The sequence below is a fragment of the Micropterus dolomieu genome, linkage group LG21, assembly GCF_021292245.1.
Source record: "Micropterus dolomieu isolate WLL.071019.BEF.003 ecotype Adirondacks linkage group LG21, ASM2129224v1, whole genome shotgun sequence".
Taxonomy (NCBI): Eukaryota; Metazoa; Chordata; class Actinopteri; order Centrarchiformes; family Centrarchidae; genus Micropterus; species Micropterus dolomieu.
In genome coordinates, this window is record NC_060170.1 from 15,495,790 (window position 1) to 15,509,181 (window position 13,392).

Below are 13,392 nucleotides of genomic sequence, written 5' to 3' on the forward strand. Positions count from 1 at the left end.
TGTCAACTATGTCAGCTTCATGATAAGACTAAATAGTACCTGTCATTCAGAAATGAACACTTGTGAATGGAAGTGTTGATAGGTTTGTAGGTTACATTATAAAAATGCATATGAATGACTCACATTCCTGTCAGTACATGCAGAGTTGTACCTGACCTGTCCATACATTTTAGTGCTCCACAGTCTAATAAAGATGCACGTGGGAAGACATAGGCTTGGGAAAGTGAGCACAACCCTACTCCAATAATCTTGTCGTAAATTTTTGCTTAGGGCCTAATGTTTGTGTTTTTTTTGTGACATCTCTGCAGAGCTCTTAATCCCATGAAGACGAAAAGGTCTAAAAGCGAATAAACAATACAAACAATAAACACATCCTGTGCAAACACACACATTCTTTACTTTTATTTGAAGAACAAATGGCAAATATTTGTTCATTCCCTATTGCTGCTGCAGTTTTTGAACACTGGTTTCTATATCGACATGTTCTGCCTGAGAATACTTCAGGTCTCCATTGAGCTCAACTGCAAAGGCCCCACTGAGGCAAATGGGAGCTAGACGAACTTATATATGAATGTGTGTGTGTGTGTGTGTGAGAGAGAGAGAGAGAGTGAGAGATAGAGAGAGAGAGATAGAGATAGAGAGGCGTGAACCTGATACTTAATTATAACAAATAATAATAAACAGCTAACTGAGGAAAAACAGTTTTGAAAGGTGAGCACACCTGTTTACAAATGGTTTATGCTAATTTCAGCAGGTGTTTAGAGTGAAGCCAGTGAGCCAGGAATCTACCTTGGAGCAGTTGCGCTGTGTACTGTGTGGATCAGGAGAGGAAAGGGGTCAACAGAGACTGCATAGGGCCCAGAATTTTGTGCTACACCATACATCTGTCTATAGTAACGGTTTTGATGCTTCCTGTTAATGTGAAATAGTTATGATGGATAAGGTAAAGAAAAAAACGTTAGATTTAGATCCATCTCTTCTGCAGTGTTTTTCAAAGCTTGGCAAAGGCCCAAATGTCAAGGAAGATTTGAATTAGTTATTTTTGAAACAAAGCTTTGACTGGACATGAGACTGCTGGATAATGGGGCAGTCGCTTAAACATGGAAGTGTCTCTCAGAAATCGGTTTTGGAGTACAAAAGATAATTTTGGAAAATGTAGGACCCGGCTAAAAATAACTTGGCAAACACAAATACATGATGACTAATGGTGCATAGTGGGGTATTCCCCCAACAGGACCCAATAAAACCAGCATGCAACATTAGAAGTCAGCTCATTGTGTTGAGGCTTTAAGTTTAAAAAAGAAAACCGCAACTATTTTAGAACTAACAAGCACTGCCTTACTGGGACTAACACACCCTAACTTTAAAGGACAAATATTGTTGGCTAGTATTTTACACACATGGAATTCTTGCCTCTTGTCTGAAATCGCAGGACTGGGAAATGTTATTGCTCCCAAGGGTCTCCCTAAATCAAAGTGATCACATATTTTTGGATGACAGGACAGATTTTAGACATGAATTGCATAATCATATGGCTCATATTGTGTCAGGCAGACAGATTTCTTTTGAAAATATGTAATTGCAAGTATCCAGATTGTAGTCCAGAAAGCTCTCTGGATTAGGCTCAATCCCAGAATGAATTGCCATTTTATCGTTCCCAGAGACATTACCCAAACTGACCCCCTGAAGTCTCCTGTTACAGTAATGTGCAACAGACCGTGAAATGTCTGAAGCTGGAAAATAATCAGGACCTTTTGTTAGTCTTAGGTGGGAGAGAGAGTCTTTTACACAGAGACATTGTAGCCACATTCCTCATAAAGGCTGCCCTCTGTTTTAGTGAGTAACATGTCTGGGAGGTTTGGTGCCATTTATGACAGAAGTATTACTGTTTCACAAAATGCATCAGTTTCAGGTCAGAATTTCATTATTTTAGCCGCTAGTTTAGTGATTGATGCTCTCAAATGACAAGAGAAACTGAAAATCATCATGTGACTCCCATAGACAGAAAAATTTAATTAATGAAATAAAGTTGATGCACCAAGTTGATTAAAGTTTGTTAAAATGTTCAGTTTTAGAAAAAAAAACAATTTATTGCAAGGTCCTATTAGTCATATCCTGTGGTTTTCATCAGTGGATAAAGTTTGCTAAGAGCAAATTTCTCTCATGACAAACTCCAGAAGAATCAATTAAGTGGACCACGTAATAAAATGTTTGCCATTCTGACATATCCAAAGTCAATAATAAACCAATACATTCAAGTTTTGTTTTATTGTATTTTATCATTACAAGCTTTATGCAATCAGGTCATCTCATTGAGATCAAGGTCTCTGAAGAGAGACCTGAGTACAGCAGAAGAAGAACTACACAAACCTGATCAGAAACAATTGCAGACATTGCTTTTGTCCCAAAAATGAAGTTTTAATGTACTGTAATGAAGTCTTCCCACAGTCATTATTTACTCATGGGGTAGACCTGTCAAGAATTTCAAGAATTTTTGTATCAAGACGTGAACAATCTCTGAAAAAAAATTTAAAAAATAAAATTATGTATAGGAACAGTGACTTCTCAAATTCTTTTTTTGTATGTTTTTGTGCCAGTAATGTACTTTAAACTTTACTACATTTACCATTTATACATTTGTTACTACTAGTCTGAACTCTATTCTTCATTTTGCTACATTAACTGAAATGAGCTATCATACAAGCTGTGTGTGCGTGGTTACCTGGGCGCTGTGCCATATTTTAATGAGCTATGGGCAAATGCAAAAGTTTAGAAAATCAGTTTGATGATCTGAAACATTTCAGTGTGACAAACATGCAAAAAGTAAGAAATCAGGGAGGGAACAAACACTTTTACACACCACTGTAACTCAAATCCAGTGACTGCACACTATGCCACATGGTTGCCCTGTTGGAAGGCAGTCTGCAAAAATGTATATTTTCGACACCTTCATGTATGCAATTGAAATTATTTAAATCAAAGGTAAACAGAAGAGGAGCTGTGTATAAAAACCTCATAAAAATTGAAACCACAAGTGCAGTAGTGCAAAAGAATAGGAGAATTAAATGTGGAGTCTGACACATCAGATCTCTCTCCTCTAAAGTTGTACTAGTAAATAAACTAATATCAGATTATAATATTGATTTATTTTGTCTTACTGAAACCTGGCTGGGTGATGGAGAATATGTTAGCCAAAATGAATCCACTCATCCTACTCATATTAATACTCACATTCCTCGAGGCACAGGCCGAGGAGGTGGAGTTGCAGCTATCTTCGACTCAAGTCTGCTAATCAGCTCTAAACCTAAACTAAATTATAACTCACTTGAAAGCCTTGTTCTTAGTCTTTCACACCCAAGTTGGAAATAACTGCAACCAATTCTGTTTGTTATAGTGTACCGAGCACCTGGTCCGTACTCTGAATTCTTATTTGAATTTGCAGAGTTTTTGTGAACTTTAGTCCTTAAAACAGAGAAAAATAATTATTGTAGGGGATTTTAATATTCATGCGGACGTTGCGAATGATAGCCTTAGTACTGCGTTTTTTTAATTGTTCATAAACCGACTCACTGTTTTAACCACACCCTAGACATTGTTATGATACATGGTATTGAAATTGAACATTTAATAGAACCCCTTTTCATCTGACCAATATTTGATAACTTTTGAGTTTGTATTGCTGAACTACACGCCATTAGGCAAAAATTTCTATAAAAGATGTCTGTCTGATAGTGCTGTAGCTAAATTTATGGATGTGATTCCATGAGCTTTTAATTCATTATTAAGTCACAAAGTAACAGAGGACTCCTATGCTAATTTCAGTCCCTCCCAAATCGATCATCTTGTTGATAGTGATGCAGGCTCGCTGCGAATGACACTCGACTCTGTAGCCCCTCTAAAAAATAAGATAATAAAACAAAGACAATCCTGTTCACTCTATATTTGCTTCCTTTAGGCAGTATTATCAGGAAACTCTCCATAAACTTTTATTGTTATGCAGATGATAATCAGTTATATCTTTTGATCAAGCCAGATGAAACTAATCAGTTAGCTAAACTCCAAATGTGCCTTCAGGATGTTAAAACCTGGATGACTTGTAATTTTCTAATGTTAAACTCAGATAAAACTGAAGTTATTGTTCTGGGACCCAGGCACCTCCGTGCCACATTATCTAAAGACATAGTTACTCTGGATGGCATCGTCCTGGCCTCCAGCACCGCTGTGAGGAATCTTTCAGTTATCTTTGATCAGGATATGTCGTTTAACTCTCACATTAAGCAAATTTCAAGGGCCGCCTTTTTTCACCTACATAATATTGCAAAAATGATGCAGAAAAACTAGTCCATGCATTTGTTACTTCTAGGCTGGATTACTGCAATTCCTTATTATCAGGCTGCTCCAAAAAGTCCATTAAGGCCCTTCAGCTGAGCCAGACTGCTGCAGCACGTGTTCTGACAGGAACCAGGAAAAGAGATCATATTTCTCCTGTTTTAGCTTCTCTGCATTGGCTTCCTGTAAAATCCAGAATAGAATTTAAAATCATTCTTCTCACCTACAAAGCTCTTAATGTTCAGGCACCATCTTATCTCAAAGAGCTCATAGTACCTTGCTACCCCACCAGAGCACTGCGCTCCCAGAATGCAGGGTTACTTGTGGTTCCTAGAGTCTCCAAAAGTAGACTAGGAGCCAGAGCGTTCAGCTATCAAGCTCCTCTCCTGTGGAACCAGGTTCTAGTTTGGGTTCAGGAGGCAGACACCATCTCCACATTTAAGAGTAGGCTTAAGACTTTCCTCTTTGATAAAGCTTATAGTTAGGGCTGGCTCAGGTGAGTCCTGAACCATCCCTTAGTTCTGCTGCTATAGGCTGAGACTGCCGGGGGATTTCCTATGATGCACTGAGCTCCTCTCTCCTCGTCTTTCTCTCCCTCTGTATGCAACTTCATCCCATTAATGCATGTTACTAACTTGCCTTCTCCCTTTTCCGGTAGTCTTGTGCTTTCTCGTCCCTCTCCTCTCTCCTCCTATCACTTCCTGCAGGTGTTTCTGGCTCTGGAGCTGTGGAGTCTGGATCAGTAGTTGCCCCCTATGTTCCTGCTTGACACCCTCTGCTACAATTATTATTACTAGTCCTATTGTTATTATTATTGTCATTATTATCATTAACATTATGATTATTATCATAAACATTACTATAAATATCTGTACCATTATTCATTCAGTCTGTACCAACATTACCTCACCCCCAACAGGTCGAGGCAGATGGCCGCCCACCCTGAGCCATGGTTCTGCTCGAGGTTTCTGCCTCTTAAAAGGACGTTTTTCCTTGCCTCTGTCGCCTAGTGCTTGCTCTTGGTGGGAATTGTTGATTTGATTTTCTTTAAATAATATCACAGAGTATGGTCTAGACCTGCTCTTTTATGAAAAGCACTATGAGATAACTGTTGTTGTGATTTGGCACTATATAAATAAAATTGAATTGAATTGAATGCCTTCATAAAAAGCCTGATAAGTAAAATAATTGTATTGAACAGAAATATCTAAATTAGAGATGACCAACATCAATCAATACAAAATGCATTAGACATAACCATGTTGCACCATACTATTTCTAACTTGATGCACAGCGGATGAAACACTCCAAATAGAGTAGACATTGGACTTGCATAAAATGACTTGTAAAAAAACCCAGGCGTCAACAATATAAGCATCCTACAAGTAACTTGTATTTTGAGTAGTTTATTGACAAAGTACTTTTATATTTTACTTGAGTAGGTTTGTCAAATAATTAATCTTTCTTTTTTCAACTTTTAGTAGGCTATTTCAGTACTCTGCCCACCACTGCCTGCCTTTGCCTGAATTGGTCTCACTGTACAGAGAATGTCGACTGCGCTTCCCTTTCTGTCCACAGGGGTCCCTGTCGGGTGCTGCACCCTGAACTTTGTCCTAGTAGAAAATGGGCGTGTTTACTCTCTGAGCCCAATCCTTTGGATTATTTCTCAGGAAGAAGGGAAATGGACGGGATTCAGGTTTGACAGGTAAGAAGAGCGCGTGTAACTTGAAAATGAAGTTTTTTATCCTTGTAGAACTTGAGCTCAGACATTTGTATTATTTCTTAGGAAGATGAACAGATTGTTAACTTTGTAGAAGAAGAAGCGCGCGTGTAACTTCAAAATAAAGTTTTCTAACTTTGTAGAACTTGAGCTCAGTCCTTTGAGTTATTTCTCAGGAAAAAAGGACTCAAGTTTGACAGGTAAGATGCGCGTGTGTAATTTGCTAAAGCGTTGAAACTTTGTAGAACTATGCAGTCCTGTTGTACCATCTTCTCATAGTTTTGTTATTCATGGGTTTGTTTATTTTGGCAGGACTACATGTGATTTTGATTTGTTTCTGTGCGCTGTGTCATTGTGTGTTTCTGTCAAGTGCACTATGACCTCTTGAGGCTTTACTCCTGATTAAATTAACTGGAGTGTTTATTTTGCTCCCCTGGCCATTGTGGTTGTTGTGTCTTCCACGGGATGAATCTATCTTGTCTGTATTTCTTTGGTGACAGTAGTGAAATATGACACTTTTCTTTCCCACATACAGGACTACACTACATCTGAGCCACAGGGGCTGCTGTTGTGCACCTCAGGGAATAAGGTGGAGATGGAGGATTTCTGGGCATTGGTGCTTTGGGTGCTGTACGTCTGGCTGTACCTCATTATCAGCCTCATCATGATCCCAGCCATGTTTGGCTTCTCACTGGGCATCTCCGAGACCTATATGACCATCCTTGTCAAAACCTTAGAGGTACTGTTGTTTACTTCGCAGATGTAGGCTACATGATTTAAGCTAGGCAGATATTCCGATTCTCATCCATTGGATCACATTTACCTGGCCATGAATGACTGCTGTTTGTCCTCCTCTACAGTGGGCCACTCTGAAGATACAGAAGGCAAATGCAGAAGAACAAACACTCAAAGCCTCTGCATCTAATGGTGAGTAGATAGATTTTAAAGAAAAGAAATAAAGAAAAGAAATCCTTGTGGTAAGGGCGCTTAAGAAAATTTGTCATCATTTCCTATTGTGAAAGATATAGAGACTGGTACATGTGCTGCAACAGTAGATTTCATCAGATACTTTATGACGAGTCTCTGTAAGCATGTTGCAACAATATTGCCCAGTTTTTAGAGAGTAATTGATTTACACATGCAGTTCAGAACGCTTTTTGTTTCTGCATACTTACTTCTGGGATGATAGCCCTGTGAGCTTTAATGGCAGGTTTAAATGGCTTTAATTTGGACTGCAGGACTGTCTCTGTCTGGCAGCGTGACTCAGTTAACTTGAGGACTTTTATGATAGGCAACAAGGTAAAGTTGCTCCGGGAACTCTGCCTATCTCACACAATGCAATCACTCAACTCTTAATCAGTCACTAAGCTATAAAGGGTGCTGTCCCCCGCTGTAACACATAAAGACGTTAGTTATGTCAGCAAAATGTGGCCTCTGCAAAGTTGTTAAACGTCTTGATTGAATATTGAATTCAGGGTTTTGGACTTTGCCGGCTGGGTTATCAGATAAGGCAGAGTCTAAGCTGAGGTCTACTCTTAACTGTTCTGAGACCTGTTAGGTCAATAATAATAGATCACAGGCAGTGTAACCTTCATTCCTCAGGACTGCTCTCTGAACAGCTTAGTTCTCCAGTTAGTAATATGTATTTCAGGTCAAAAGCTGAAAGGCCATGTATTATGTGGGTTGATGACACATTTTGTTGGCTAAAGCGAATTTTTTGGAAAGTCCCTGCTGCGATGAGAAAGTTACACACGCTTACACTTTGATACAATCTATTATCTGGGCTCTTACTATATCAGAGCTGAAATCTGCTCTTTAAGCCAAATGACACCTGTTAACACATTCTTACTGTAGGTGATGCAGAGTTACTGTTGATTCTTTTCTTTCTTCTCTAAAGTGCTTGTCACAGAATGGTTTTATGCTTTGATATAATAATAATTTCTTTTAGTTTTTTATTTTTATATCATTCTTGCTAAGTACAGAATGTAACATCCTTAAAAGAAAAACTTTCCTGAATCAACTTTTTTTTCTTCTGTTGACTCAAACCATTTCATCCTCTAACACTATCAATACAATCTTAAAAGATACGACAAAGCTGATTTACCTTCCTGATTGCTTTACTAAGATAATGATTCCTATCAGATGATTGAGTTTGACTGCATGTGTGTTAGGTCTCATCCAGAGGGAAGATGGCTCTATGGAAAAAGAGTTAGAGGAACTTAGACGCAGTCGCCCCAAACCACCCGTGGGCGGTGATTTTACACTTTGTGACTGTTTCTATTTCACCCGGAGAGGAATTGAGAGCATTGTAGAGGATGAGGTACATTTTTACTTTATTAACAAGGACCCAGTTTGCAATATAAATGGTAATATGTGATTTATAATCACTGGTTTTGCATTTCAGACTTTAAGTGGTCTGGTTACGGTAGTGTGATTTTTAATTTCATTCATTTTTAAATTTAGGTGACACAGCGGTTCACTTCCGAGGAGCTGGTGTCCTGGAACCTACTGACTCGCACCAACAATGATTTCCAGCACATCAGTCTGAAGCTGACTCTTGTCTATGGCCTCGGCATCCTTGTGAGATACTGCATCCTCGCCCCTCTCAGGTACACAAATACTAAATTTCATACAATACAATACAGCATTGCAGCCCAGGCAGAAATAAAGTTGAATCAAACCTCAGCGGGTGGAGATGTAGAACTGTTTGTTCTAGGAAACATTATGTTTAAACTGAAATTAAAGCCCATAGGGAAACAAGAAATGCAAAATCATAAAATGCAGAAATGCACTCTCTTGTTTAAACTTTGACCCATTTTTTTCTTTTTCTAATAAGTTTGCCATGCACTGAACTGTGGACATTTGGCTCTACCTGTTGAATTCAACTTAATGAATAACATTGTTGGTACATTCAAACCAGCCATTTCTCTGACAACCTGCTATCAGACCATGCTTCTTGTATTTTGTGAAGGCAATAATTTGAATTTGAGTCACTGACTTAATTTAGTTTTCACTTACATTTGGCCTACAATCACACAAGAAGACCTCTTAAATTTTTGTCTTACTGTTCAGCATTTACATCAGTGTGTTCTGCTTTGTCCAGGATAACACTGGCCTGCATTGGCCTCAGCTGGTTGGTCATAGGAACGTCTGCAGTCGGATTACTTCCAAATTGGAGGTGACTACAAACTATAATCATCTCAATAATAGTCATGTTCCATATCCAACTTTTCCCATGGAAATGGTTCCCTCCTCATTGTGTTTGTTTATGTGTGTGTTTTTAGGATTAAGTTGTGGCTCAGTGAATGGGTCCATGTAATGTGCTATAGGATCTGTGCTCGAGGACTCTCTGCCGCCATCCTCTATCACAATCGGTAAGTGAGCCTCCTTACCTTTCTTACAGAGATAAAGAATATGTTCAGAGACTGACTTTGTGTCGTCACTTCGCAACAACAGGGAAAATAAACCCAAAAAAGGAGGAATCTGTGTCGCCAATCACACCTCTCCTATCGACATTGTGATTCTCTGCAATGATGGGTGTTATGCAATGGTATGGAAGCAACTTTCTTTTTACATTTCCACACTGATTGTTCATGCTAAATCATGACGTGCTGCCATAATTGCCTAAACGTGTTGGTCAGGTGGGTCAGGTACATGGAGGTTTGATGGGAGTTGTCCAGAGAGCAATGGAGAGGTCCTGTCCTCATGTCTGGTTTGAGAGAGCAGAGATGAAAGATCGCCACCTAGTGACCAAAAGGTCAGTATTCCACTCCATAACTTCAGCATGTCTTTTTCAGGCTTGTCTTTGCATGTTTTTCTCGCCTGTATTTTCTCTCTGGCTGCTCTGGTACTAAGAGAGGTTGGCATTTTCCTGGCAGTAAAGTCTTCTAAAGTTTCTGTGTTTGTTCTTATCCAAACAAGAACAGATATGTTTTGGAACGCTGCTACTGAACAGTGACTCATACATTTTGGATTCCAGTATCTCCAGTATCAGTATCTGGGACACTCGTACCAGATGTTTGATGAATTCTCCCAAATGTGAAAAAAACTTCATAGGTGCAATATGTAAGTATTTATATAGTCAAGAAATGGTTTCCATTACCTCTTTGTGTTGCTTCCAGGTTGAAGGATCATGTGAATGACAAGACAAAGCTTCCCATATTGATATTTCCCGAAGGTGAGTGTGACCATGTAGAGAGATAGTTACTTTATCCACACCAGTTTTAGGTTTGTCTTTATATAATCAAAGATAAGACTCGGAGAGTGTTGTTGTTTTAGCTCACTGGCTGATGGCAGTCTGGCCACTGAGCAGTGACAAGTGAGTAGCTATTTAATGTGGGTTTGGAAAGAGCTCACACAAATCTGTCCCCTTTAATCTCCCGATGTCTGGTTTCCACAGGAACCTGTATCAACAACACATCTGTCATGATGTTTAAAAAGGGAAGTTTTGAAATTGGAGCAACAATATACCCAGTAGCCATTAAGGTACTTAAGTCCTGTCTATCAATCAAGCTTCATGCCTCCTTCAGATTGTTTCTGGCCTACTGGCTTACAGTACATATTTCAAAGTACAGTTCCTCACTGGACTTTTTATGTGTTTTTGAACTTTTCTTAGTATGACCCAAAGTTCGGAGATGCTTTCTGGAACAGTTCCAAGTACAGCATGGTCAGTTACCTGCTGAGGATGATGACCAGCTGGGCCCTGGTCTGCAATGTCTGGTATCTACCAGCTATGCACCAACAGGTGTGTATGACATTTGCTGAAGCACGGGAGCACATGCATGCATAAAGCCACGTACACAGCCCACAGGTCCCACCTCTACCTCTCCATATATGTATATGCACAGACACATAGCACAGCGGACTGAGTTTATTTTCATTCAAAAATGGCAGGAGGGGGAAGACGCTGTCCAGTTTGCCAACAGAGTTAAGTCAGCCATCGCTCACCAGGGAGGGCTGGTAGATCTACAGTGGTAAGATTCAACCTCTTCCATTTCTTCACTTTCTTTATTACAGCTGGTGGGTGAAAATCTTTTATCAACAAGTTTTGAATTCACAGAATTTTTTTTTCCAATAGGAATGATGAAAAAATATTAATCCACAGAGGAATGTGCAATCTTTTAACTGAATGTCAAACATGTAAAACATGAAAAGTAGTTTTTAGCTTTACAGAGATATTTATGGAAATGGAACAGATGTGGTTAAATAATCAGCTGCACCCTTTGTTTGTCACTCCTTGGCTGCCTCTGCAGGGATGGAGGCCTGAAGAGAGCAAAGGTGAAGGAGTCCTTTAAAGAGCAGCAGCAGAAGCAGTACAGCAACATGGTGGTGGGAGAAGACAGCAGCAGCAACAGTGACTGAGATCCCGGCCATTTTTTTGGGAATATGCACTGGAAACAGGCCTCTCTCCTCTAGTATAATCTCATTAGCCAGAACTGATGGGGGAATACTGCCAAGTGGACTTAAACACACTGTGAAGCCTTAGGTACAGCTAAAAGGTGGAGAGTCTAGGTGATTCACAGAAAACACAAATGCAGTATTGAACTTTATGAGAAACAGATGTGCTGAAAAGGGAAATCTCTCTCTGTTTTTACTGCTGCTGAAGATACTGTAGCTACAGTTGTGATTGAATGTTAATGTTGAGAAAATGCTCTGAATGAAGTGTTTGATTTCAGACAAGCTACAGGTTAAAAAAACTCTTTCAGTCAGTCGACTCATTCATTGTTATTTAAAATAAATTTCAGTTTACACTTTCAATACCCACGGTGTGATTGTGCAGTGGCGAGCCTGGAGGTAGTAGTACTGTTTTAGAACATAACATGACATATTATTTAACACATTTAACAGACAAAGAGAAAATTGGATCTTGCAGTGTTATACTGTGACATAATTAACACTGGTAAGCACCTATATAACATAGTTTTCAGTTAAAAGACAACCTGTTTGAACAATCTTCCATTATTGGATTTAACACTGATTGACATATATTTTAGTTTTTAGTTATTCAAAAACTTCTTGAACAGTGTTTCTGGTAGCTGTGACCGCTCACCCTTTCTCACAGAACTGCAAAGGTAACGCATGGACACAAGAGACACAAGAGTTTGGCACTTAAATAATACAGGATAATGTTGCGTGTAAAAGCCAAGTTCATTAAATATCCACATGAAATGTGACAGCCTTAAAGGAGAACACACAGTGCAGACTTTTTGGATCTCTCTGCACTGGATGGTTTTCCCGAGGTGTGACCCTCACTGCTGCCATTTTCCTGTGGATTCACCTCTTTGGATCCTTAAAGCAAATTAAAAGGTTTGTTTTAAGTTCACTCACTTTAACTGTGTGAATGTCGATGCAATCCAGATTATTTCTTTTTCTTTTTTCTAATGATCAGCGTTCTCACCATCATTCTCATGATCACTGGGACCTGTGTTGTCCTGCACGCCCTGTGTAAAAACAAACATCCCTTAATCACGTCACAGTGCCACATGGTGTCTGACAGCCACGTAACCGTTATGAGCCAATACTTGATGACAGTACTTACCTGCAACAAGTTAAGTTTGTTTTTCTTTCTCTGTTCCTGATATCTGCAAATGTCAACCATGAAAAGATGTTTAGATGTGAGTGCCAAGAAAGTCAGCTGAGTCTAATTTATTTACAGTGATGTGTAGTGGACAACAGCCAGTGAAATGTGACGTTCTGCCTCTTCCTTTTAGTGAACTAGCCAGGAGAAACTAATGGTATAATGAAATATTTATGCGCCTGATTAGTGTCCCACATCTGTGTTTCCATCTGCACAGTTCAAATGACAAACAGGTTGCTGCTGATTAAGACCGGCAGTGTTTAAATTATTTTATCTCTTAGCAATAAAAGCCAGTAAAGTTGCTCTGTGGCATATAGTGGTTTTACCTTATTGAATACGGTGGTTTCTACATTCAGAACAGCCCTGGCGTTAGCAAACTGTTATCACATTAAATGTATTACTTGCAGAATATGATTTAAAATTTTGCTAGTGAATTAGTTAAGTAAGTTTTAAAATGGGGAATAAACATCTGCAGTTGGACTAACCAAATTGGAGGTCACCAAATATAATTCCACACAAAATACAGATGTTTAATTAGCATGGCAACTATTTAATTATTTGTGAATATACCTGCAGTTTAACAGTTTAACAAAATCACAGAGTGGGCCTGTAACAACACATGCATTTTCTTTATCAGCAAAATACATGTGATAGAAACTTCCATTAACTTTCTTAAAATGTATTTCCTGCAGTGACATCCCTATAATGTGCTTTAAATATTACCTGAAGAAGAGAGAATACTCTAAGTCCAGTGTGCTGAACAGGC

The 13,392-nt window shown here is 39.0% G+C and overlaps 1 protein-coding gene across 2 annotated transcripts; it reads left to right on the top strand.

Annotated features, from left to right (window-relative positions):
- The first annotated feature begins 5,951 nt into the window (after positions 1 to 5,951).
- agpat9l (1-acylglycerol-3-phosphate O-acyltransferase 9, like) lies at positions 5,952 to 11,806 on the top strand. 2 transcript variants are annotated; one of them, XM_046035576.1, is made up of 14 exons: positions 5,952 to 6,034; positions 6,585 to 6,788; positions 6,910 to 6,976; positions 8,221 to 8,369; positions 8,513 to 8,658; positions 9,153 to 9,227; positions 9,334 to 9,423; positions 9,506 to 9,599; positions 9,691 to 9,806; positions 10,171 to 10,226; positions 10,449 to 10,534; positions 10,665 to 10,793; positions 10,943 to 11,022; positions 11,302 to 11,806. In XM_046035576.1, exons 2-14 carry the CDS (start codon positions 6,645 to 6,647, stop codon positions 11,408 to 11,410), a joined length of 1,341 nt encoding a protein of 446 aa, XP_045891532.1. In that variant the 5' UTR covers positions 5,952 to 6,034; positions 6,585 to 6,644; the 3' UTR covers positions 11,411 to 11,806. The 2 variants fall into 2 exon arrangements, with proteins under 2 accessions (XP_045891532.1, XP_045891531.1); XM_046035575.1 differs by lacking the exon at positions 5,952 to 6,034 and adding an exon at positions 6,079 to 6,249.
- Positions 11,807 to 13,392: the final 1,586 nt, after the last annotated feature.